This window comes from Amblyraja radiata, chromosome 19 (genome assembly GCF_010909765.2).
Source record: "Amblyraja radiata isolate CabotCenter1 chromosome 19, sAmbRad1.1.pri, whole genome shotgun sequence".
NCBI lineage: Eukaryota > Metazoa > Chordata > Chondrichthyes > Rajiformes > Rajidae > Amblyraja > Amblyraja radiata.
The window spans coordinates 24,700,344-24,723,260 of NC_045974.1; the positions used below are offsets into that span (position 1 = coordinate 24,700,344).

The 22,917-nt window shown below is 45.2% G+C and overlaps 2 protein-coding genes across 6 annotated transcripts in view; both read right to left on the reverse strand.

Annotated features, from left to right (window-relative positions):
* The window catches only part of tbk1 (TANK binding kinase 1), a 36,185-nt gene extending 17,767 nt beyond the window's left edge, over positions 1 to 18,418 (reverse strand). Inside the window, exons 1-9 of one of the 4 annotated variants that reach the window (XM_033038075.1) lie at positions 17,492 to 17,561; positions 15,240 to 15,361; positions 12,892 to 13,032; positions 12,638 to 12,767; positions 11,269 to 11,450; positions 4,430 to 4,590; positions 2,442 to 2,552; positions 1,450 to 1,629; positions 163 to 359 (exon numbers count right to left, since the gene is read on the reverse strand). In XM_033038075.1, the coding sequence (XP_032893966.1) occupies positions 163 to 359; positions 1,450 to 1,629; positions 2,442 to 2,552; positions 4,430 to 4,590; positions 11,269 to 11,450; positions 12,638 to 12,767; positions 12,892 to 13,032; positions 15,240 to 15,326 (1,189 nt within the window). In that variant the 5' untranslated portion in view covers positions 15,327 to 15,361; positions 17,492 to 17,561. Of the gene's footprint in view, positions 1 to 162; positions 360 to 1,449; positions 1,630 to 2,441; positions 2,553 to 4,429; positions 4,591 to 11,268; positions 11,451 to 12,637; positions 12,768 to 12,891; positions 13,033 to 15,239; positions 15,362 to 16,902; positions 17,117 to 17,491; positions 17,562 to 18,287 lie in introns of those variants that run through there. The other 3 variants (XM_033038076.1, XM_033038077.1, XM_033038074.1) reach the window with 3 other exon arrangements.
* A 3,250-nt stretch (positions 18,419 to 21,668) lies between these two features.
* The window catches only part of xpot (exportin for tRNA), a 35,357-nt gene continuing 34,108 nt past the window's right edge, over positions 21,669 to 22,917 (reverse strand). Inside the window, exon 25 of one of the 2 annotated variants that reach the window (XM_033038078.1) lies at positions 21,669 to 22,214. In XM_033038078.1, the coding sequence (XP_032893969.1) occupies positions 22,188 to 22,214 (27 nt within the window). In that variant the 3' untranslated portion in view covers positions 21,669 to 22,187. The remainder of the gene's footprint in view (positions 22,215 to 22,917) is intronic. The other variant, XM_033038079.1, reaches the window with a different exon arrangement.

The window sequence follows — 22,917 nt, forward strand, 5'->3', positions numbered from 1 at the left end:
TGATCGGCGCAGTCTCACTGGGTTGAAGGGCTTGTTTCCCCGCTGTATCTCTAAACTAAACCAAACTAAAACACTGGAACTATCGAGTTGAAAGCAGGGATGTCGATATTGAAATGAAGGAGAAGTCTAGCAGGAGGTATTGGAGGAGAGAAAATCACATACGTTCCTGGAAGGCCAGTCCAATTATATTCATGGGTTCTTTGCTCATAATTATCAGAGGGTTATCTTCAGACGTCTTGGGGAAATGTTGGGCTTGCATGTCAGGATCAAGCTCGAGGGAGCGGCTTTCAAACATCAGTTCCTGAAATTCGGGTGCAATGTCTGTCTGCTTGTAGACCAAATCATAAAATACATGGGCCCTGTGAAGGAAGTGAGGGAAGCTATCAATATATCTTTATTAATGACGTCCAAAAATTATCTGAAGTGAAAGTGAAAGTATAACAAAAATAAAAGGTGGCATTAAATACACTTTACTTCAAGTAGCGCAAACCAAAAATGTAAATACATTATGAAAATAGGCATGAAGGGTCTTGACCCAATACGTCACCCATTACTTCTCTCCAGAGATGCTGCCTGTCCCTCTGAGTTACTCCAGCATTTTGTGTCGACCTTCGATTAAAAAAAAAGACATAATGCGCTGGAGTAACTCAGCAGGTCAGGCAGCATCTCTGGAGAGCATGGATAGGTGATGTTTCAAGTTGGGACCTGTTGACTATGGAGTAGGCCAAACAGTTCTTCCGGCCTACACCATCTTTTTGACTTTAGAGATACACAGTGGAAACAGGCCCTTCCCCGCCGACCACTGATCACCCACTAGCACTAGTCCTACACACTAGGGAGAATTTACAATTTACAAAAGCCAATTAACCTACAAGCCAGCTTGTCTTTAGAGTGCGGGAGGAAACCGAAGCACCCAGCGAAGACCCACGCGGTCACAGGGAGAACGTACAAACTCTGCATTGACAACGCCCGTAGTCAGGATCGAACCCGGGTCTCTGCCATTGTAAGGCAGCAACTCTACCGGTGCCCCCGGATTAGCTCAGCTGGTCAGGCAGCATCTCTTGAGAATATGAATAAATGACATTTCGGGTCAGGACCCTTCTTCAGAGTTGCGAAACGTCACCTATCCATGTTCTCCAGAGATGCTGCCTGACCCGCTGAGTTGCTCCATCATTCTACTAACTAGTAATTAACTGAGATAAGTAAACCAAAGGGACAAGTTGCATGTTTTGCTATCAACATCTAATAGCTAATTAGATCATTAATCACTTGTAAAAGATCTAGCAAGTAAATTACTAATTGATTAAACAGGATTAAAAAAATATTTGTTCCTCCATTATGATATATAGATATCTGATAAATGCACAATTAAATGGGAACAGATTTCTCAAGAAAGCGTTAACAGTCTTGTGATAGTTATGAAGTTTGTCATTTCAACAATGTACCCACTTGTTGTAGCTTTGGATGTAAATCTTGTGCAACGTGACCTGGTGCAGAGAGAAGACGTGGATCACTATTCTGTGCAAAACGTCACTGGTTTCTGCAAAAAACTGATCAAAGCCCCAGCACTTCTCCTGATCAGCTTCGAGGATGTTTGCCAAGATTGGAGTCAGCAAAGATTGCAGACCTCTGAGGAGAATAAAAAGCAGCAAAAAAAAGTCTTGTTATTGTCCAATTTAAAATAACAGCAAAAAATTCCAAGTGTTATTCTCCGACTTGTTTTGGGCTGGAAACCCAGTTTAAATTTTAGTTTAGAGATACAGCGTGGAAACATGCCCCTCAGCCCAGCTAATCCATCCGATCATTGGTCACCCCCACCCCTATGGAACCCGTCTGTCATCTACTCCCTGCACACTAGGGGCAATTTTACAGAAACCAATGAAACTGTACGTCTTTGGTATGTGGGAGGAAACCGGAGCTTCCAGAGAAAACCCAGGTCATAGGGAGAAGGTACAAACTCCGTTCAGACAGCATACATAGTCTGCTTCGAAACCGGGTCTCTGGCATTGTGAGGCAGCAACTCTACCTCTGCGCCACTTCCAAAGGGTCTCCAACCCGACATATTCATCCTGCTTCTCTTGTCGCGGATAATGCCTGACAGGACGAGGGTGGTGAATCTGTGGAATTCATTGCCACAGTTGTCTGTGGAGGCCATGGATTCTTGATTAGAAAGGGGTTCAAGGATTATGGGGAGAAGGCAGGAGAATGGGGTGGATAGGGAAAAATAGATCAGCCATGACAAATGGACTCAATAGGCCGAATGGCCTAATTCTGCTTCTATGACTTGTGAACTTATGAACAATGAAAAGAGGAAATACAGACAAAGCCATCCTAGCTACAATTATCATAAAGATGCCCACAGTGGGATGCATTTGATAAAGCTATCAGGCATATTCAATAAATTATCAGCGTGCACGAAGACTTGTCAAGGGCTGACTTACCTTGAAAGGTTGCAGGACATTGGTAAATCACAATGCCAAGCAATGGGTCCGTTTTCTGATTTCTGAACTCCTGATATTGTCCCAGGAGGTTTCTCTGTGATTATTTTGTACCTAAAATTGAACAGCAACAATTATTTACTCAGATATTAGAACGTTTCACAAAGTTAGGTGCCATTGGCTATGCTTCGGCCATGAGTCAAAGGATTTACATCATGCCTTTCATGCAGAAAAGATGCAATGGAGGCGGAATTAGCACCAGGAATGAGAAGAATTAGAACAGGACATGGTTAAAAAGGCAGCACCCAAGCATGACCTTTTAGTCTGTTTAGTTTATTGTCACAAGTACATGTACAGTGAAAAGCTTTTGTTGAATGCTATCCTGTCAGCGGAAAGACTATACATTATTGCAATTAGGCCGTCCACAGTGTACAGATGCAGGATAAAGGGTGTAACGCTTAGTGCAAAATAAAGTCTGATTAAAGATAGTTTGAGGATCTCCAATGAGGTAGTTATAGGTCATGACCACCTTCTAGATGTTGATAAGATGGTGCAGTTGCCTGATAACAGTTGGGAAGAATCTGGCCCTAACACTGGAGGTGTGCATTTTCACACCTCTGTACCTGATGGGAGAGGGGAGAAGAGTGAGTGGCTGCGGTGGGACTCGTACTTGATTGTGCTGGTGGCCTTGCCGAGGCAGCTTGAGGAGTAAATGGAGTCAAAGGAACGGAGGTTGGTTTGGTTGATGGGTTTCGGCTACGTCCACAATTCTCTGCAGTTTCTTGCAGCCTTGGTTGGAGCTGTTCTCAAACCATCCCAATAAAATGCATTCTACTGCGCATCTGTAAAAGTTGGTGAGAGTTGCTGGGGACATACCAAGTTGACGGAAGAGGTCGTGGGAGGGGAATTTGGTGCGATTGAAGAACTTTTATGCAAAGAAGAAGGAGGAGGCTTTTATTCAAAGAGAACAAACAAACTAAGAGCAAAAGGGGAGCGGGGAAGAGAAAATGGAGCAAAAGTTTAGGAAGATACAAGGAAGAGAAATACTCGGGAAATAAAACGATTTGTTCATAGGTCATAGGAGTAGAATTAGATCATTCAGCCCATCGAGTCTAATCCGCCATTCAGTCGTGGCTGATCTATTTTTGCCTCACAACCCCATTCTCCTGCCTTCTCCCCATTACCTTTGACACCCTTACTAATCAAGAAGCTGTCAATCTCCACTTTAAAAATTCCCAGTGATTTGGCCTCAAGGGGCGGCATGGAGGCACAGCGGTAGCTCTGCTGTCTTACAGCGCCAGAGATCCGGGTTTGAATCTGACTACCAGTGCTATCTGCAAGGAGTTTGTACGTTCTCCCTATGACCCGGGAAGCCTCACAGCAGGGTTTGGCAACAGCTCCATCCATGACTGAAAGATATTGCAGAGTTGCGGCCGTGGCCTAGACCATCACGCAAATGAGCTGTGTTTCGGGAAACGTCACCTATTCATGTTCTCCAGGGATGCTGCCTGGCACGCTGAGTACTCCAGCAGTTTGTCACAATCACTGATACATTAAATGTTTATCTCTTTTGGAGAAATAACACCACCTTGTTCTTGTGGGGCGGCACAGTGGCGCAGTAGTAGAGCACCTGCCTTACAGCGCCAGACACCTGGGTTTGATCCTGACTATGGGTGCAGACTGCATGGAGTTTGTACATTCTCCCTGCGTGGGTTTTCCTTGGTTGCTCCAGTTTCTTTCCACATCCCAAAGACATGCGGGTTTGCAGGTTAAATGGCTTCGGTGAAATTGTAAATTGTTCCTCGTGTGTAGGATAGTGCTAGTGCACGAGGAGATCGCTGGTGGGCGCTGTCACGGTGGGCAAAAGGGCCTGTTTCCGTGCTGTATCTCTAAAGTAAAGTATATATCCATTTGCCCAAGTGTCAAACTGTGTTACCTGCAGCAGAGTTCTATGTCGCAAACAGACTTGTATTACCTGCAGTAGAACTTACATTACTTCCTTGTTCCTGCGGGGTCCTTCAAAGGGTCGGAAAGGGAGACTGCCAGTGGCTGCGTGGTAAAATGTGACCCCAATACTCCAGAGATCCACGGTCGCTCCATACGTCTTCTGGTGAGGTTTTCTCAGCACAGCTCGTTCATACATGTCTGGGTGCTAAACAGATTTGATTATTCCAGTCAGACGCTGCTCTTATATTTGGGGAACATTTACATTTAGCTTAGTTTAGAGATGCATGGAAACAGGCCCTTCGGCCCACCTAGTCCATGATGACCATCGATCACCAGTTTTACTTCGGAGTCACGTGAGTGACTACGTGAAGAAGCCCGCCAGGACGCATGCGTGTCATCATATCGCTTTCACGCTTGCGAAACGACAGGCGGGGTGGAACGTTCCCCCGCAGCGGTAAGTTTGAAACCGCGACCTGCAGGTAAGTGATTTACTCTGCGGTAGTTTTTGTCCCCGCGCTGTTTTTACACAGGGGGGGAAGCAGGACAAAATAGTGTCCACAAGTGCTGCGAGTAAAGCTGGCTGGGGAGGACCGCGAAGTTGCGGGAGCCAGCAGCAGCTGAAGGCACAAGCCCCGTAAGGGATCAGCTGTGCCGACTTTTTGTCCCGCGCCGGCCAGAACACCACGGCCGGGCGGGAGACTATTCAGAATGGGGCCGTCGACTTTTGACAAGTCGAAAACGGAGGAGGCGGGGTGGAACGACGTTCCCCCGTAGCGACAATTTAAACCAGGACCTGCAGGTAAGAGCTGCGGTCTTTTTGTGTTTTCCCATGCTGATTACAGGTGGAGAAACCAACGGGCTGCGACAAAGCTGGTGAGGGAGGACCGCGGAGCAGCGGGCAGCCAGCAGCAGCCAGCGGCACTCGGATCACCGATAGTGGGATCAGCTGTGCCCGATGTCGCCTCCGCACCGGCCAGATCCACGCGGCCGGGTGGTAAGGCTAGACCCAAAACAAACAAGGTCTTGGACTCAGAGGAGTCCGACTTTGAACAACCGCGGGCGGCCAGCGACCGAGAGCGCTGGAGCCGGATGGAGCGGTGTGTGGAGCATTTGCTCCAACGTGACAGACTCCGGGAGATGGAGTCGGGTCACTGTGGGCCCTATAATAAACCCACACCAGTACCTCTTGAAGGGCTGCACGGTGCTTCTACCTCATCAGAGGGGAGCACTGCGGGTCAGTTCTGGGCTGACCTGGAAGAGGGGTCCGCAGAAGGAAAGACAAGTTTGCAAGGGGTGCAGGGACTGTGCAAAATTGGGACCACAAAACCACCAATACTATTGTTTGGAGGCAACCTATCGAAGCAAGTCAAGGAGCTCGATGAGGAAGCAAAAACCCTGGGACTAATAAAAGGGACTCCAACAAAAACCCACTACAGCCAAAGACAGCACCCCTACGCACCCACCAGCAGAACTGGTGAAAGCTCGAAGGCCCGGTACTCAAAACATGAGTCTTTTTAGGCCATGGCCCAGGCCGGCCTTCTTGGAAGATGCGGGGACCTCCAACGCCAACCAAACCAAAAATCCAGACACCAGCGCAACAACAGCAGCGAAGAACCTACAAAAAAGAAGTAAACCTGCCACTGGTAACTATGGAGGTAGGTGGGTCTGGTTCCCTACAAAATACAGGGAGCATGGAGGTTGGGGGGAGATTACACTCTTTTCTGAATGCATGGAGCATGTTAACAACCGATACTTACATCTTAAGCAGTATCCAGGGATATACAATAGAGTTTATACACAAGTACAGCCCTCCAGTTCAACATATACCGAACCGAATGTTCGTGCTTTCTGATAAAGAAAAATCAAAAGCGCAAGCTGAACTGGAGCGGCTTTACGTAAAAGGTGTAATTGAGAAAACTCAACACGAACCATTAGAATTCGTGTCCAATATATTTACCAAAAACAAAAAAGATGGTGGTTGTCGCATCATCATAGATCTGACAAAATTGAATACATTTGTACAATATATTCACTTCAAAATGGAAACCTTTGTTACTGTTAAACAATTAATTTCCAAAGGTTACTTCATGGCCAGCATCGATTTAAAAGATGCTTACTATTCAGTGCCTATACGAGGTGACCACAGATGTTACTTAAAATTCAACTGGATGGGACAACGCTGGCAGTATAAAGCACTGCCAAATGGCTTATCATCAGCCCCCAGGCTGTTCACAAAAATTTTGAAACCAGCCCTAGCGTTTCTACGGAAACGTAAACACATGGTCATGGCATATTTAGATGACATACTCATTGTGGGCAAAACTTTGGAATTGGCCAAACAAACTGTAACAGCCACAAAACAGTTATTTGAAAAACTGGGATTTATTATCCATCCAGTTAAATCTAAACTAACGCCTTCCACTACTATGGACTATTTGGGGTTCACCATTGACTCAGTTCACATGTCGGTGACTCTGCCTAAGGGAAAGGCTAGAGATTTAATAGAGGCTTGCAATAACCTCATTGACATCAGCAAACCATCCATCAGATTGGTAGCAAAAGTAATTGGCAAAATGGTGGCTGCCTTTCCAGCCACACAATTTGGACCTCTACATTACCAAAACTTACAGAGAGCAAAAATACAAGCACTCAAAATTAATGCAGGTCACTTTGACAGACCTATGAAACTACCAATCAAAGCTAAAATGGAACTAAAATGGTGGATAGATCTGGCTTTGTTCCAATCCAATCATTGTCAGTAACCCTTCCATGGTACTACAAACTGATGCCAGTGCACTTGGGTGGGGAGCCACCAATACCATCACCAGCTGTGGAGGTAGATGGACTGCTCAGGAGGCATCATTATTACTCACACTGGGCATAAACTACCTGGAAATGTTGGGTGCATTCCATGGCCTAAAGTCATATTGTACTGGGTCATATCACCAGCATGTTAGACTACAGATAGACAATACCACCGTGGTAGCATACATTAACCACATGGGTGGAAACAAATCGACATCATGTGACAATCTGGCTAATACAATTTGGCAATGGTGTATCCAGAGAGATATTTGGATATCAGCCACTTACCTACCAGGAAGACTAAATTTAGTGGCAGACACCAGGTCACGCAAATTTAATGAAAACACCGAATGGATGTTGAATAAAAAAGTATTTGCTGATATTACAGCAAAATATGGAACACCAGATATCGATCTATTCGCATCCAGACTTAACCACCAGTTATCAAATTATGTTTCATGGGAACCAGACCCTGGGGCAGCGGCGACAGATGCATTTTCGCTGCATTGGGGGGAAATTGTTTATTTACGCATTCCCTCCTTTCTGCCTCATCAGTCGGGTATTAAGGAAAATACAACAAGACTCTGCGTCTGGTATTTTGGTAGTACCCGATTGGCCTACTCAACCATGGTTCCCAGTGGTATTAAACATGGTATTAGAACCATGTATCACCATCCCACATAGACCAGATTTATTGCTACATCCCGTAACAAGGGATAGCCACCCATGCCATAAACATTTGAACTTATTAATTTGTAGAGTTTAAAAACACCTCTACTACAACTGGGACTGACGGACCGAACAGTGAACATGATCTCGGCGGCCCAAAGACAGTCAACCAAAAAACAGTATCTGGTCTATATCAGGAAGTGGGAGATGTACTGCCATAAAAACAACATCACCTACAGAGACATGAACATCCCGTCTGTTCTGGAATATCTGGCAGGCCTCCACTATGATGAGGGGCTCAGTTACAGTGCCATCAACTGCGCCAGAAGTGCCCTATCGACTTACCTATGGCAGGGGACAGAGCGTTACTCTGTTGGGACTCACCCACTGGTAACAAAACTTATGAGGGGAATTTTTAATACTAATCCCCCAAGAACCAGGTACTCCCAAATATGGGATGCAAGTATTGTCCTGAAGATGCTCAGGAATTGGTCTCCAGCAACAGCTCTGTCCCTACACAGACTGACATTAAAAACAGTCATGCTAATGGCATTGGTCACGGCACAGAGGGTACAGTCACTGCATAAACTAAGACTGGACAACATGACTTCCTCAACAGAAAATATTACGTTTCATATCTATGAGTTAGTAAAGCAGAACAGACAGGGATCAGCAGGCCTCAATATACAATTTAGGTCATACCCAACAGATGACCGTCTCTGTATAGTAAGACATCTGTCGTTATACATGGAGACAACGAAAATCCTAAGAGGCAATGAGAAGGCACTTTTGGTCAGCCACAAGCAACCACACAAAAGAGTGACGGTCCAGACCATCTCAAGATGGCTGAAACAGGTGCTAACACAGGCTGGGGTGGATACTAATATTTTTAAATCTCATTCCACCAGGGCTGCAGCTACATCGGCAGCGATACAGTTGGATGTACCAATGGACCAAATCCTCAAGGCAGCAGGATGGTCTGGGGAAAAAACATTCCAATTATTTTACAACAAACCAGTAATGAAACCTGGAACGTTTGCAGAAACAATTTTAAGTTCTGTAAATTAATTTAAACCCATAAAAAGGGGTTATAATTTTGTGTTAACAAATTTTATGATTTCAATGTCGAATTCATGTCCAAATTATGTTAACACAATTCCTCCTACAGTCATCAAGGCAGACGTGATGCATGGACTCGTTTCCACGGCATGAAATCACAGAGCTTTAAAATCTTCACGTAGTCACTCACGTGACTCCGAAGTAAAATAGTAAGATTAAACGAGAACTTACCAGTTTGAAGTTTGATCTGTATTTTATGAGGAGTTACGATGAGGGATTACGTGCCCTCCGCTCCCACCCTTGATCATATACTTAACTGGTATCTCTTCTCTAATCTTACTATGTTTAGTCATTACAGTTATCTGTGATTTCACACCGCTGCTTTGAAGAATGACACGCATGCGTCCTGGCGGGCTTCTTCACGTAATCCCTCATCGTAACTCCTCATAAAATACAGATCAAACTTCAAACTGGTAAGTTCTCGTTTAATCTTACTATTCTAGGTTATCCCACTCCCTACATACCAGGGACAATTAACCTACAAACAATGTAATTTCGTTTTAGTTTAGAGGTACAGCGCGGAAACCGGCCCTTCGGCCCACCAATCTCTGTACATTAGCACTATCTTATACATTAGTGACACTTTATAATCTTTACCAAAGACTGATTTGTACTCTTTGGAGTGTGGGAGGAAACCGGAGCACCGTGGTCTTACAGTTTGGCTTTCTTCCCAACCAATTGTTCAAGCGCTTTTGATTGCAACATGCGCCTTAATTTAGTTCAACAAAGAAACTGATAAGTTACTAAAGAACCAAAGACCCATGTGGTCACAGGGAGAACTTCCGTGCAGACAGCACCCGTAGTCAGGCTCAAACCCTATGGCTAGTTCTCATTTAAACAATTGGGAAGTTCTTACAGTAAAGACACAGAATGTGGAAAAACTGTGCCGATAAAAAGTGGTTGGATTCTACGGAGTATATCCTTCGGAGTTAACCCTTCCTTTGTGCATCACGTCAGGCTTATCTAGAATACTTATCTAGAACACTTGGTCTTAATGTAGTCCTGTATCCTGAGACTATCTTCTGCACTATCAAGAACAATTGGGGCGGCACAGTGACGCATCAGTAGCATTGCTGCCTCACCGCGTCAAAGATCCAGGTTCAATCCTGATCACGGGTGCTGTCTGTACGATGTTTGTACGTTCTCCCTGTGACCGCGTGGGTTTCATCCGGGTGCTACGGTTTATTCCCACATTGCATAGATGTGCAGGTTTGTAGGTTAATTGGCTTTTAGGTTGCCCCTATTGGGTCAGATGCGTAACAGGGATAACCAGTGTACGGGTGATCATTGGTCTGTGCGGACTCGGTGGGCGGAAGGGCCTGTTTCCACATCGTGTCTCTACATTAAACTAAACTAAACATGGCCAATTTTCAGGTCATCTGCTGAACTTGCTAACTACACCTTCTTCAATCACATCCAAGTATTGTTTGCGTTTATAACAAACAGTGAGCATTCCGTCAATTCTCCCTGTGGCGTACCACTGGTCACAGACTTCTATCAGAAGATAGCAGAGTTGCTGCCTTACAGCGCCAGAGACCCAGGTTCGATCCTAACTATGGCCGCTCCTCAGGATGCTACGGTTTCCTCCCACATTCCAAAGATGTGCGAGTCGTTAGTTTAACTGGCAGCTGTACAATGCCCCTGGTGAGTAGGAGAGTGGTAAAGTTAGGGAAGTACATGAGAATGTGGACAAAATAACTGGGTGAACACAGTATTAGTGTCAATAATGGGCAATAGTGCTTTATTGTCACATGTGCAAGAGCACAGCAAAATTCTTACTTTGCATACAGTTCAGTAGAGTATTGCCATATCTTTAGTTTGGTTTAGTTTAGAGATACAGCACGGAAACAGGCCCTTTGGCCCACCGCACCGACCAGCGATCCCCGCACATGAGCACTATCCTACACCCACTCGAGACAATTTTTCATTTACCATGCCAATTAAACTACAAACATGTATGTCTTTGGATTGTGGGAGGAAACAGAAGATCTCGGAAAAAAACCCACGCAGGTCACGGGGAGAACGCACAAACTCCGTACAGACGGCACCCGTAGTCGGGATCGAACCCAGGTCTCCGGCGCTGCATTGGCTGTGAGGCAACAACTTTATTGCTGTGCCATCATGACCATCTGATGAAGTGATTTATGGCAAGTGTGGACTCAGTTTCCAAGCTGCATCTTTCTTGCACTCCATGACCCCAAAAATGATCAGCCGACAACATGACTGAAGCTGTGGTTCAACATTCAGGTTTAAAAACTTGGGTTTTAGATTCAAAGTGACCGAATCTTACCAAATACTCCTCCGTTCCATAAAGCGAGACAAACTGCTCATCATCTTCCAAAACCCTGGCGGCTCCAAAGTCAGTCAGCTTGTAAACAGACTGTCCATCCTCTCCGATCACACGCATAATGTTTCCAGGCTTGATGTCTCTGTGCACTATCCCGTTCTCCCGTAGGTGATTCATACCGGCCACTGGTGGATAAACAGCAAAACTCCAATTGCAAATTCAACACTCCAATTGGCGTCATAGATAGCATTTTATCGGGATGCATCACAGCACGGATTGGGAACAGCTCCATCAAAGACCACAAGAATTTGCAGTGTTGTGGACGCAGCCCAGACCATCGCTCAAACCAACCTCCCAGCCATCGACTCCATCTACACGTCGCGGTGCCTCGGCAAGGCCAGCAGCATAATCAAGAACCAGTCACACCCCAGTCACTCCCTCTTCTCCCCTCTCCCATCGGGTAAAAGGCACCGAAGTGTGAAAATGCACACCTCAAGATTCAGGGACAGTTTCATCCCAGCTGTTATCAGGCAACTGAACCATCCTGTCACTAACTGAACCATAGTGATCCTGAGCTACAATGAACCTCATTGGTGACACTCGGACAATTTTTGATCGGACTTTACTGGACTTTATCTTGCACTAAACGTTATTCACATTATTCCCTTTATCATGTATCTGTACAATGTGGAGGACATGATTGTAATCATGTCTTGTCTTGTCTTTCCAATGACTGGTTAGCATGCAACAAAAGGTTTTCACCTCAGTACACATGACAATAAACCAAACTAAACTAAGAGGACAAATGGCAACCGTAAAAATAAGGTAAGTAAAATAAGGTCAGAAGAGAAACAAGACATTTGTTTAGCATCCATGCGGGTATGTGCTTCTTGGAGGCACATGATTTACAGCTGTTTAGTTTAGTGATACAGCGTGGAAACAGGGCATTCGGCCCACCGACTTAGCACCGACCAGCGATCCCCGTATTCTAGCACCATCCTACACACTGGGGACAATTTACAATCTTTACTGAAGCCAATCAACCTACAAACCTGTACGTCTTTGGAGTGCGGGGGGAAACCGGAGAACCCGGGGAAACCCAAGCGGTCACAGGGAGAATGTACAAACTCCGTACAGACAGCATCAGAAGTCAGGGTCAACCCCGAATCTCTGTCACCGTAAGGCAGCAACTCCACCGCTGCGCCACTGTGCCGCCCCTGTTTTCAGAGCAATCTGATATCAAAGGAGTGCTGAAGTGCCCCAGCATTCGGTGTCTTTCTTTAGGGTTGTTAATATATGCTTTTCATCTGCAGGCATCAATGTTAGTCTCAGCTTTCATTTAAGACAAATAGTCAAAGCATTGACAACCTACCTACATCTCGCAACACGATCAAGAACTCTGATTCCGGCAGACCAAATGCATTCTTGGTCTCTTCCAGTATAGTGTACAAGCTTCCACAAGAGCAAAACTCCATCACAAGCACTTTATTTTTGCTGGTATTCTACCCAAGAATAAACACAGAACATTTCATGGTCAAGATTAAAGTTCATCATTCATGTTGATCCCACACGCGGGTGTACTTTCTAATGGACAAACAGTGAGCACAACAGCAATGATCTCTGTACCTCCTCTTCCACAGCAAAAAGCTTCACAATGTTTTTATGATGCAGTCTCCGAAGGACCACAAACTCCCGCATCTGTACTTCAATCGGCCGCAGGAAGCTGATGTTGTTGAATACTTTGACGGCGTACAGGTCTCCGGTTTTCTGTGGAAAGGGACACAACACTTTAAATTGGACACCGAGCTTTAAGTCGGAGAGGGTGCAGAGAAGATTTACAGGGTGTTACCAGGACTCGACGGCCTGAACTATAGTGAGAGGTTGAGTAGACTAGGATGCTATTCCTTGGAGCGCAGGAGACTGAGGGATGATCTTATAGAGGTGTATAAGATCATAAGAGGTAAATGCACTGTCTTTTACCTAGAGTAGAGGAATCAAGAACCAGAGGCCATAGGTTTAAGGTGAGGGGGTAAAGATTTAATAAGAACCTGAGGGGCAACTTATTTTACACATAGGTTGGTAGGTCTATGGAACAAGCTGCCAGAGGAGGTAGTTGAGGAGGTACTACACAACATTTAAAAAACATTTGGACGGGTACATGGATCGGAAAGGCTTAGAGGGATATGGGCTAAATGCGGGCAGATGGGACTAGTGAAGATGGGGCATGCTGGTCAGCATGGGAAGTTGGGCTGAAGAGCCTGCTTCCATGCTGTATGGCTCTATGGCTCTATGAGCTGCCTTAGCAAGGCCTCAGGTCTCGACCCGAAAGGTCACCCATTCCCTCTCTCCAGAGATGCTGCCTGTCCCGCTGATTTACTCCAGCATTTTGTGTCTATCTCAGGATTAGGCTCATTCACCGAGTCCTGTCAGTTATACAAGCACGACCGCCATCAAACATCAGTGATTCGCAGCGATGGGAAGAAGGTGAACTCAAGAAGGTGGCATCTGTCATTGAGGACCCCCACCATCCGGGCCGTGCCCATTTCTCACTGCTACCGTAGGGCACGTGATACAGAACCCTAAAGTCCCACATCACTGGGTTCAGGAACAGCTACTATCCCCACAACCATCAGGTTCTTGAACCAAGCCGCACATTGAGGAGATTTAGTATGCCAACTAATACTCTCTTGAACCTGTACAGGTGCACTGACTGGGTTGTATCACGGCCTGGCTCAGCAACTCAAATGCCCACAAATGAAGATTGCAGAAAGTTAACACTTCCCGGTCCATCACGGGTTCTGACCTCCCCACCATTGAAGGAATCTACAGGAGTCGCTGCCTCAAAAAGGCAGCCAGCATCATCAGAGACCCAGACCACCCTGGCCACACACTCATTTCGCCCCTGCCATCGGGAAGGTGGTCTCGGAGCCTAAAAACTGTAACGTCCAGGTCCAAGAACAGCTTCTTCCCATAACCATCAGGCTATTATACAATACAGTACAATTTATTTGTGTCATTGGAACCTCATTGAGAAATTTGGTTTCTGCAGTCATACACACAAGAAAAAGAACCAAGACACAACACAATTTACACAAACATCCATCACAGTGAATCTCCTCCTCACTGTGATGGAAGGCAAAGTCTTATCTCTCCCCTGCACTTCTCATTCTCCTCCCGATGTCAGTCAAAGCCCCCGGCGGGCGATGGTAAGTGTCCTGCGGCCATTAAAGCCGCGGCGGGTGATGCAAGGCCGCGCTCCGGGTCTTGGTGTTGGAGCCCCCGGCGGGTGCTAACAAGTCCCGCGGCAAACACTACAATCGCCAAATAAGCTCCAAACACTACAGACTTGGGGGGCATTGCTTTTGTATTTGCACTATTATCATTTGTTTTTTTCTTTTATAGATATGTTATACTAAACTATATTTGTTACCTGAATTACATCATCTGCAATTACGTGTTTACTGAGAACTACGTTTACATATATGTTCTGTTTTGGGACATGTGACAATAAAACACATGACTGTTGAACCGTAATCCTCAGCAACTGTATACTATGGGTCACCTCTTGCACTACCATGGGTTTACTTTTCAAATTGTGTTTTGCACTAATATCTTTTAAATGTTATAGTACCTGCCTCCGGGTGCTCCAATTTCCTCCCACACTCCAAAGACGTGCAGGTTTCTAGCTTAATTGGCTTTGGGAAAAATTGTAAATTGTCCCTAGCGTATAAGGATAGTGTTAGTGTTCAGGATGATCGTTGATCGGCGTGGACTCGATGGGCTGAAGGGCCTGTTTCCACACTGTATCTCTAAACTAAACTAAGTGTGTAGGATAGTTAGTGTATGGGGGTAATCGCTGAACGGCGCAGACCCGGTGGACCGAGAGCCTGTTCGCTCTAAAGTAAAATAATTGTTAAGTGGTAGCTGTGGAGGGAAACAGAATTTTCAGAGCAAAGATTTGCTTCAGAACTAACCTTATGGCGTCCACGATAGACATTAGCAGTGGCTCCTTGACCAACGATGTCAGAGGTGAGCCAGAGGTAATTTGCCGTGCTCTGCATGTCTGATGAGTCTGAAATCTCTTGTCCAGAAAAAGCTGCAGAGGGATGTGAAACGCAGGATGACTAAGACCCATCTGCTGGAAATCTATTAAACACCACTTCCCAAAAGCATAACCTCTGGATTATCCAGAATTTCGACATAGCAACAATTTAAACACTCAAGAATATACTCTGCTCTCCTGAAATGTTACCGTTGAATCAAGCCTGGTGATCACTCCCCATTTCGAGCTGCATCATGCTCTTTCCTCCAAAGCCCAGAAGTGTATAAAATCATGAGAGGAATAGATAGGGTAAATACAATTTTTTACCCAGCATAAGGGAATCAAGAAACATACACACGGATGGCACACTGGCAGCACCAGAGACCCGGGTTCGATCCTGACTACGGATGCTGTCTGCACGGAGTTTGTACTTTCTCGCTGCAACCGCATGGGTTTTCTCCAAGTGCTCCAGTTTCCTCCCACACTCCAAAGATGAAGGTAAATTGGCTTTTGTAAATAGCGTGTAGGATAGTGTCAGTGTACAGGGTGATTGCTTGACGACGCGGCCTCGGTGGGCCAAAGGAGTGTTTCCACGCTGTATCTCTAAAGTCAAAAGGACATAGGTAACAGATGGGGGGGGGGGGGGGGTATTTAATAGAAACCTAAGGGACAACTTTTTTATTTATACAAAGGGTGTTGGGTGTGTGGAACAAGCTGCCAGAAGATGTAGTTGAGGATAGTACTATCACGATGTTCAAAAATCATTTGGGATGGTACGTGGATAGGACAGGTTTAGAGGAATATGGGCCAAGCGCTGGTAGATAGTAGATGATGTCGGTCGGCATGGTCAAGTTGGGCCGATTTGCCTGTTTCCATGCTGAGTGACTCTTAAGACTCTTAATAGTGATCTCACTTTATTACTGTTACATCTGGGAGACAGAAGGCGCATATTCTTCTGAGTTCAGTAAGAGTATTACAGCGCTGAATATTCCATCCACCCAGTAGGATTCCGTAATCCCATAGATCCTCTGGGTGCAGCTGGTAGTGCTACTGCCTCACTGCACAAGAGATCTGGGTCCAATCCTGCCCTCTGGAGCTGCCTGTGTAGAGTTTGTATTCTTCCTGTGATCGCGTAGGCTTCCTCCGGGTGCTTCAGTTTCCTCCCACATTCCAAATACGTGCGGGTTTGTAGGTGTATTGGTCTCTATAAATTGTCCCTAGTGCGAAGGGATTGGATGAGGAGGTGGGAGAACATAGAACTCGTGTGAACGGGTGATGGATGGTCGGCGTGGATTCGGTGAGTGAAGGGCCTGTTTCTATGCTGCTTCCTTCAATCAATCCATTCCTGTCTCTAACAAATACATATTTTACAATTTTCAAATGACACAGTTTTGTGAGGTGCCTAGTTTCCCTTGCAAGTTAATCAACAAATGCAAACTATAAACTGTAATGGTAAGGATTTGAGTAACCAACCAAATTAAGCAGAGTTGAATTAACATTGAACTTCTAACCAAACGAATTAACCACGGTGCCCGATTACTGCCCAGCACTTCCACAAAGACAGACAACAGTGGAATGGACAGAGGAGTCTTTGCCACATTAATTTCCGCCAGTGAACAAGATTAGAGAGCGATAGGCCCGACAGATATAGTAAGAGTTGAGATCAACAGACAATGAATGTGGATCGTGAAATGCTTCCAATTCCTGTGATTATCCGCGCTGGCCAAAGTTGTCACAGGGAGAAACAGGGAGGGGAGAAACACATCCTGAAAGGAAGGTGAAGAGACACCCCAGGGGAGCAGGGTTGGGGGAAGGAAGATGTGCACCCCCGCGGGGGTCAGACCTGCGGGATGGAGTCAGAGGGAACGGGGAGGAACACAACCCTGGGGAGAGGAGCTGGGGCTGGGGCTGGAGCTGGGGGGGGAAGACACCCACCCCTGGGGAGGGGATCTGGATCTGGATGTAGTCGCTGAAAGAGGAGAGAGTCACACACCCGGGGGAGAGAGCGAAAGGGAAAGAGTGAGTGATGTGCGTCACACCATCGGAAAGGGGAGAGAGGGGGGGAGAGAGGGAGAGAGGGAGACCTCCCTGGGGAAGGAGGGAGGGAGGGGGCGGGAGAGATATCCCCCTCCATCTCCACCCCCCGGGGAGTTGACTCCCGGCCCCGGCCCGCAGCCAGTTTACCTCCCGCCGCCACCGCCACCGCCAGCCCCGCTGAATCCGCTCTGGTCCCGTCCTTCCCCAGCGCCGCAGCCCTCAGCGTCCGCCAGCCGCCGGAGCCGCGCACAAGGTTCCTGTGCACAAGCAGTGGACGGAGGCAGAGTCTCTGCCACTAATTGACCAGCTTGCTGCTTGTACCCTGGCTAACATCTCTACCCTTGGGTCCCTGCCATCCATTTACCCCCTTACTCTCTCCACTCCTGGGTCACTGCAATTCATTGACCAGTTTACTGCCTGTACCCTGGGCCACCTCTCTACCCCTGGGTCACCTGCAATGCATTGGCCAGCCAGTTCCCTCCTCCCTTGGTGTCCCTCCCTGCTGTCCATTGACCAGCTTGCCCGCTCCACACCTGGGTCCCTGCCATCCCTTAACCAACCAGCTCCCCTCCAACGTGGCAGGTAGCGTGCCAGGCGCAACAAAAGATGATTTATATTCCAAGCCAGGCAACTCTCTGCATGCTGGTCCCAGAAATGTATCTGCAATCACGTACTACAAACGCTCCACTCTTTTAAGCCTCTACTCCAACATCAGCGTTTCTTACTTTAACTATGGTCTTCTATCGTCCATCTGTGTACACAGCAGACGGCGTATCATGTAATCACGTAGTCTTCCCGCTGACTGATTAGCACGCAAACGAAGCTTTTCACTGTACTTTGGTTCACGTGACAAGACCAAATCAAGAATTTTACTGTTACTTTGACATTCTACCTTAAACTCTCGCCATCAATGTCCCTGGGTCGTCATTGACCAAGACTTTACCTTAACCAGCCAGTGGTGGATAGTTCACATAACTTGGCAGCATTCTATCAAAATCAGTCGATATCGATGACAAAGTCCATAAAGGCAGCAAAAGCCAGCACTACTTTCGCAAGTGAGCAGTAAAATGTGGAAATGATGAGGATTCAGCCCATGGAACAAGCTTAAGATGTATAGTGCCACTGTTATACCTACCTTGCTCTATGCTTGCAAGATAGGGGCAGTCTACAACAGACATTCCAGACACGTCAACCACTCCATGTGACCCGCCTGTGCAAAATATGTCAAATCAAGTGGCAAGACGAGATTCCATGAGACAATAGGGTGATTTCACGAAAGGTCACTGGAGCGTAAATCCCCACTAACGTGACCGAAAATTTTAACTGGGGGACAAGCGTCACTTCCGGTACATGTTAGTGGATGGGAAAACACGCACTTTCACACCCGTTAAAAACATCGAAAACGGCCAGGTTTTGAGCTGCAATTAACGGAGCCAGTCGGGGTGACCGTGAGGAACAGCTACCTAAATTTACAGTCCAAAAAAAAGATAGAAACTAAGGTAAATACAAGAGGGAGCTGAAGGTGTAAAAAAGGCGGAAGTGCTAGCGGACTTTTTTCTTGGAGATTTAAAGATCCAAAATATCGGGAATTATCGCGTTTGCTCGCTGCATTTCATCAAAAGTGGCATTATTGACTTTTTTATCTTTATTCATTTGTTATATGAAAAGTATTCAAAGTTAGAAACCCGTCAGTAAAATTGCAAAATCGCCCATGGTTCTCAGGTGGGTTTTAACATGCAAAATGAAAACGCTTCTGAAGCTCCATTTACCATTTAAATAATCGTAAGCTTGCATCTCAGTAAAATTGATTTCCAAACGCATTGAGAGTTTACGATTATTTAAATGGTAAATGGAGCTTCAGAAGCGTTTTCATTTTGCATGTTAAAACCCACCCGAGAACCATGGCCGATTTTGCAATTTTACTGACGGGTTTCTAACTTTTAATACTTTTCATATAACAAATGAATAAAGATAACAAAGTCAATAATGCCACTTTTGATGAAATGCAGCGAGCAAACGCGATAATTCCCGATATTTTGGATCTTTAAATCTCCAAGAAAAAAGTCCGCTAGCACTTCCGCCTTTTTTACACCTTCAGCTCGCTCTTGTATTTACCTTAGTTTCTATCTTTTTTTTGGACTGTAAATTTAGGAAGCTGTTCCTCACGGTGCCCCCGACTGGCTCCGTAAATTGCAGCTCAAAAACTGGCCGTTTTCGATGTTTTTAACGGGTGTGAAAGTGCGTGTTTTCCCATCCACTAACATGTACCGGAAGTGACGCTTGTCCCCCAGTTAAAATTTTCGGTCACGTGAGTGGGGATTTACGCTCCAGTGACCTTTCGTGAAATCACCCTATAGGAACAGAATTAGGCCATTCTATCCATTGAGTCATTTGATGACGGCTGATCTATTTTTCCTCTCCACCCCATTTTCCTGCCTTCTCCATAACCTTTGATGCCCTTACTAAACAAGAACCTATCAATGTCGAAACAAAGAACTGCAGATACTGGTTTATACCAGATAGATAACGAAGTGCTGGAGTAACACAGTGGCAGTTGTCACCACTTGGTAAAGTTAATGTCATTGTATTGGAGAAAGAATTCAGGGATATTGGGGGGAACTCGTATGCAAATATGATATAGTTCCTCTTAGAAAAATGGGAAGCCAAATGGTAAATAACACAGATAGGGCGAATAACCTATTTCATTTGCTCATTACTGGGAGTCATATTTCAGGTAGCTGAAATACAAGATATACATGATAAACAAGACAATTGTACAGCATAATTAAAGTCATTTTACCCATTCCAAATCATGGCAGGGTCTGAAACTCAGTGACTAAAAAGCCAGAAAGAGAAATGTTCTTTAGACTTTAGAGAAACAGGCCCTTCGGCCCACCGAGAAATTATGAGATAGGTTCTTTGAACTTTAAGACTTCTTGATCTTCCAATCTACCACATTGCAACCCTTCAAATTTTTTTTAAATCTGCACTTTCTCTGAGGCTGTAACAATTTGGCACTGTTTATTTTCTCTTTTGATTACCTGTTGTGGTTATGTATGGCATGATGGGCCTGGACTCTACACAAAAGCTGTACACATGTATTATTACATGTGGCAATAATAAACCAATACCAAATGACAACAGTCGGACATTTCAATATTTAAGGTTCATATCCCAGGCTTTAAGGCAGTTACATTAATCTGCATATGCTTTACTTTAGAGGTACAGTGTGGACACAGGCCCTTCGGCCCGAGTCTGTGCTGACCAGCGATCATCCCGTACAGCGTGCACTAACACTATCCTACACATTAGGGACAATTTACTATTTTTACAGAAGCCGATCAACCTACAAACCTGCACGTCTTTGGAGCGTGGGAGGAAACCGGAGCACCCAGACAAAACCCATGCGGTCAAGGGGAGAACGTGCAAACTACGAACAGACAGCTACGTAGTCAGGATCAAACCCCGGTCTCTGGGGATGTAAGGCAGCAACTACTGCTGTGCCACTCTGTCATCATGTTCTGGAGCTTAAAAAGCCAATATAGCACTTGGAGGCCATTTTAAATGCATGTATACATATGTAATTTTACCAAATAACTTTGAAGCGGTGATTGATAGATTCTTGATTAGTAAGGGCATCAAAGGTTACGAGGAGAAGGCAGGAGAATGAGGTTGAGAGGGAAAAATATATCAACCATGATCTCATGATAAACAAGCCGTTTGGCCTAACTTGTTCACATAAACAAAGTTGCCAATTTAAACTGCTCTCATTTGCTTGCATTTGGTCCCTATCCCTCTAACACTTTGCTATTCTTTTATCTGTCCAACGTTCTTAGAAAAATTATAATTCCTACCAGGGACAGTATGCAAGCACAACGGTAGAGTTGCTGCCTTACAGGGCCAGAGACCCGAGTTCGATCCTGACTAAGTACGCTGTCCGTGAGCTCCAGTTTTGCCCCACACTCCAAAGGCATACAGGTTTGTAAGTTAATTGGCTTGGTACAATTGGAAATTGTTCCTAGTGATTGGAGGATCGTGCTAGTGTACGTGGTGATCGCTAGTCGGAGCGGACTCGGTGGGCCGAAGGGCTTGTTTCTATTCTGTAGCTCTAAACTAAACAAAGTTGCCTACTTGAACTTGTCTCATTTGCTTGCGTTTGGTCCCTGTCCCTCCAAACCTTTTCTATCCTTTTATGTGTCCAACGTTCTTAGAAACATTGTTATTGTACCCGTATACCTACCAGATTAAAGGGGAGAAATTATGTTGTGCTTTGAATGGAACAGCTGAACATTATTTTAAAAAAGTGCAAAAAGAAACAAAGACATCTGACTGAAATTTATTTTAATTCATTATATGCCCAGGACTGAAATTCATGTTTAGTTTATTAGACATCTTGGACAAATGATTTATCAAGCCATAGAAATTTACATATAATGTGATGGCCACCCACTATTAACAAGAACAATTCCATATTTTACAGTGAACTTTTCTCATCTGAGTATTTTTCAAAAAATATGAGGCTTGTGTAATTCTGGCATTCCAATGCTGCATTTTACAGCACATAATTCAGTTTATTATACAGGAATGAGTGTTTACGCAATTGAACTGACACTTTCTGAATAAACATATCTAATAAGACAAAATAAGTAATCGGGTAACAAATTACTTCAATGTAATTTAAATAAAATTGAGCTAAAATATGCAGCCTACACATAACACAGGCAGCCTCTCTGGGAATTGTACAGGTTGTTTTCCAACTTAATCAAGAACCACTTTCAGCAAACTGCATAAATTAATTGAAATGATGAGATGTTTTGTGATCTAAAAAAACCCAGATTCATTCTCAAGGCTTTGCTCGTTGAAAGAATACCTGCAAGAGAAAATAAAAGAATTGACTTTACTATTAAAATTACAATACAATACGGTTTTATTCGTCACAGTGCACATAAAGTGCAAGTGAAATGAATTTGCTAGCAGCGGTACAATGATAAAGAACACACAAACACACAATAAAAATTTAACACAAACATCCACCACAGCATTCATCACTGTGGTGGAAGGCACAAAAATTGGCCAGTCCTCCTCCATTTCCCCCCGTGGTCGGGACCTCAACCCTCCGCAGTCGCCGCTGCGGGCGTCCAGATGAATGAAATTGCTATTTTATACTTAATCTGTGTACTTTTATATTTAATCTTTCTACTTTTACAGGTCCACCATCGATTTTTCAGCACACTTGGTTCCAGAGCCCTGCTGGATTATCCGTTTTGCTGGACCAACAGAGGTCACGTAATAATAATTCAACAATACAACCCCTCCCCATGTCTCTAAAGCACTGGACGGCTAGAAACGTAAATAAAACAATTAATAAAGGCAAATTACATCTATGATTCTTGCACGAGCAGCCTGGCGCTGGTTAACCAGTTGCCTGCCTTACCGTCAGGCTCGCAGCTCCCACTGGGCAGAAAAGCAAACCGTGGAAACGTGACCTCACGTCGACATCGGCCGCCTCACCCGGCCTGGGCGTCACATTTTCGAGTGGACCTCCTAACGCCCATACCGCCGGGTTGGTGAAT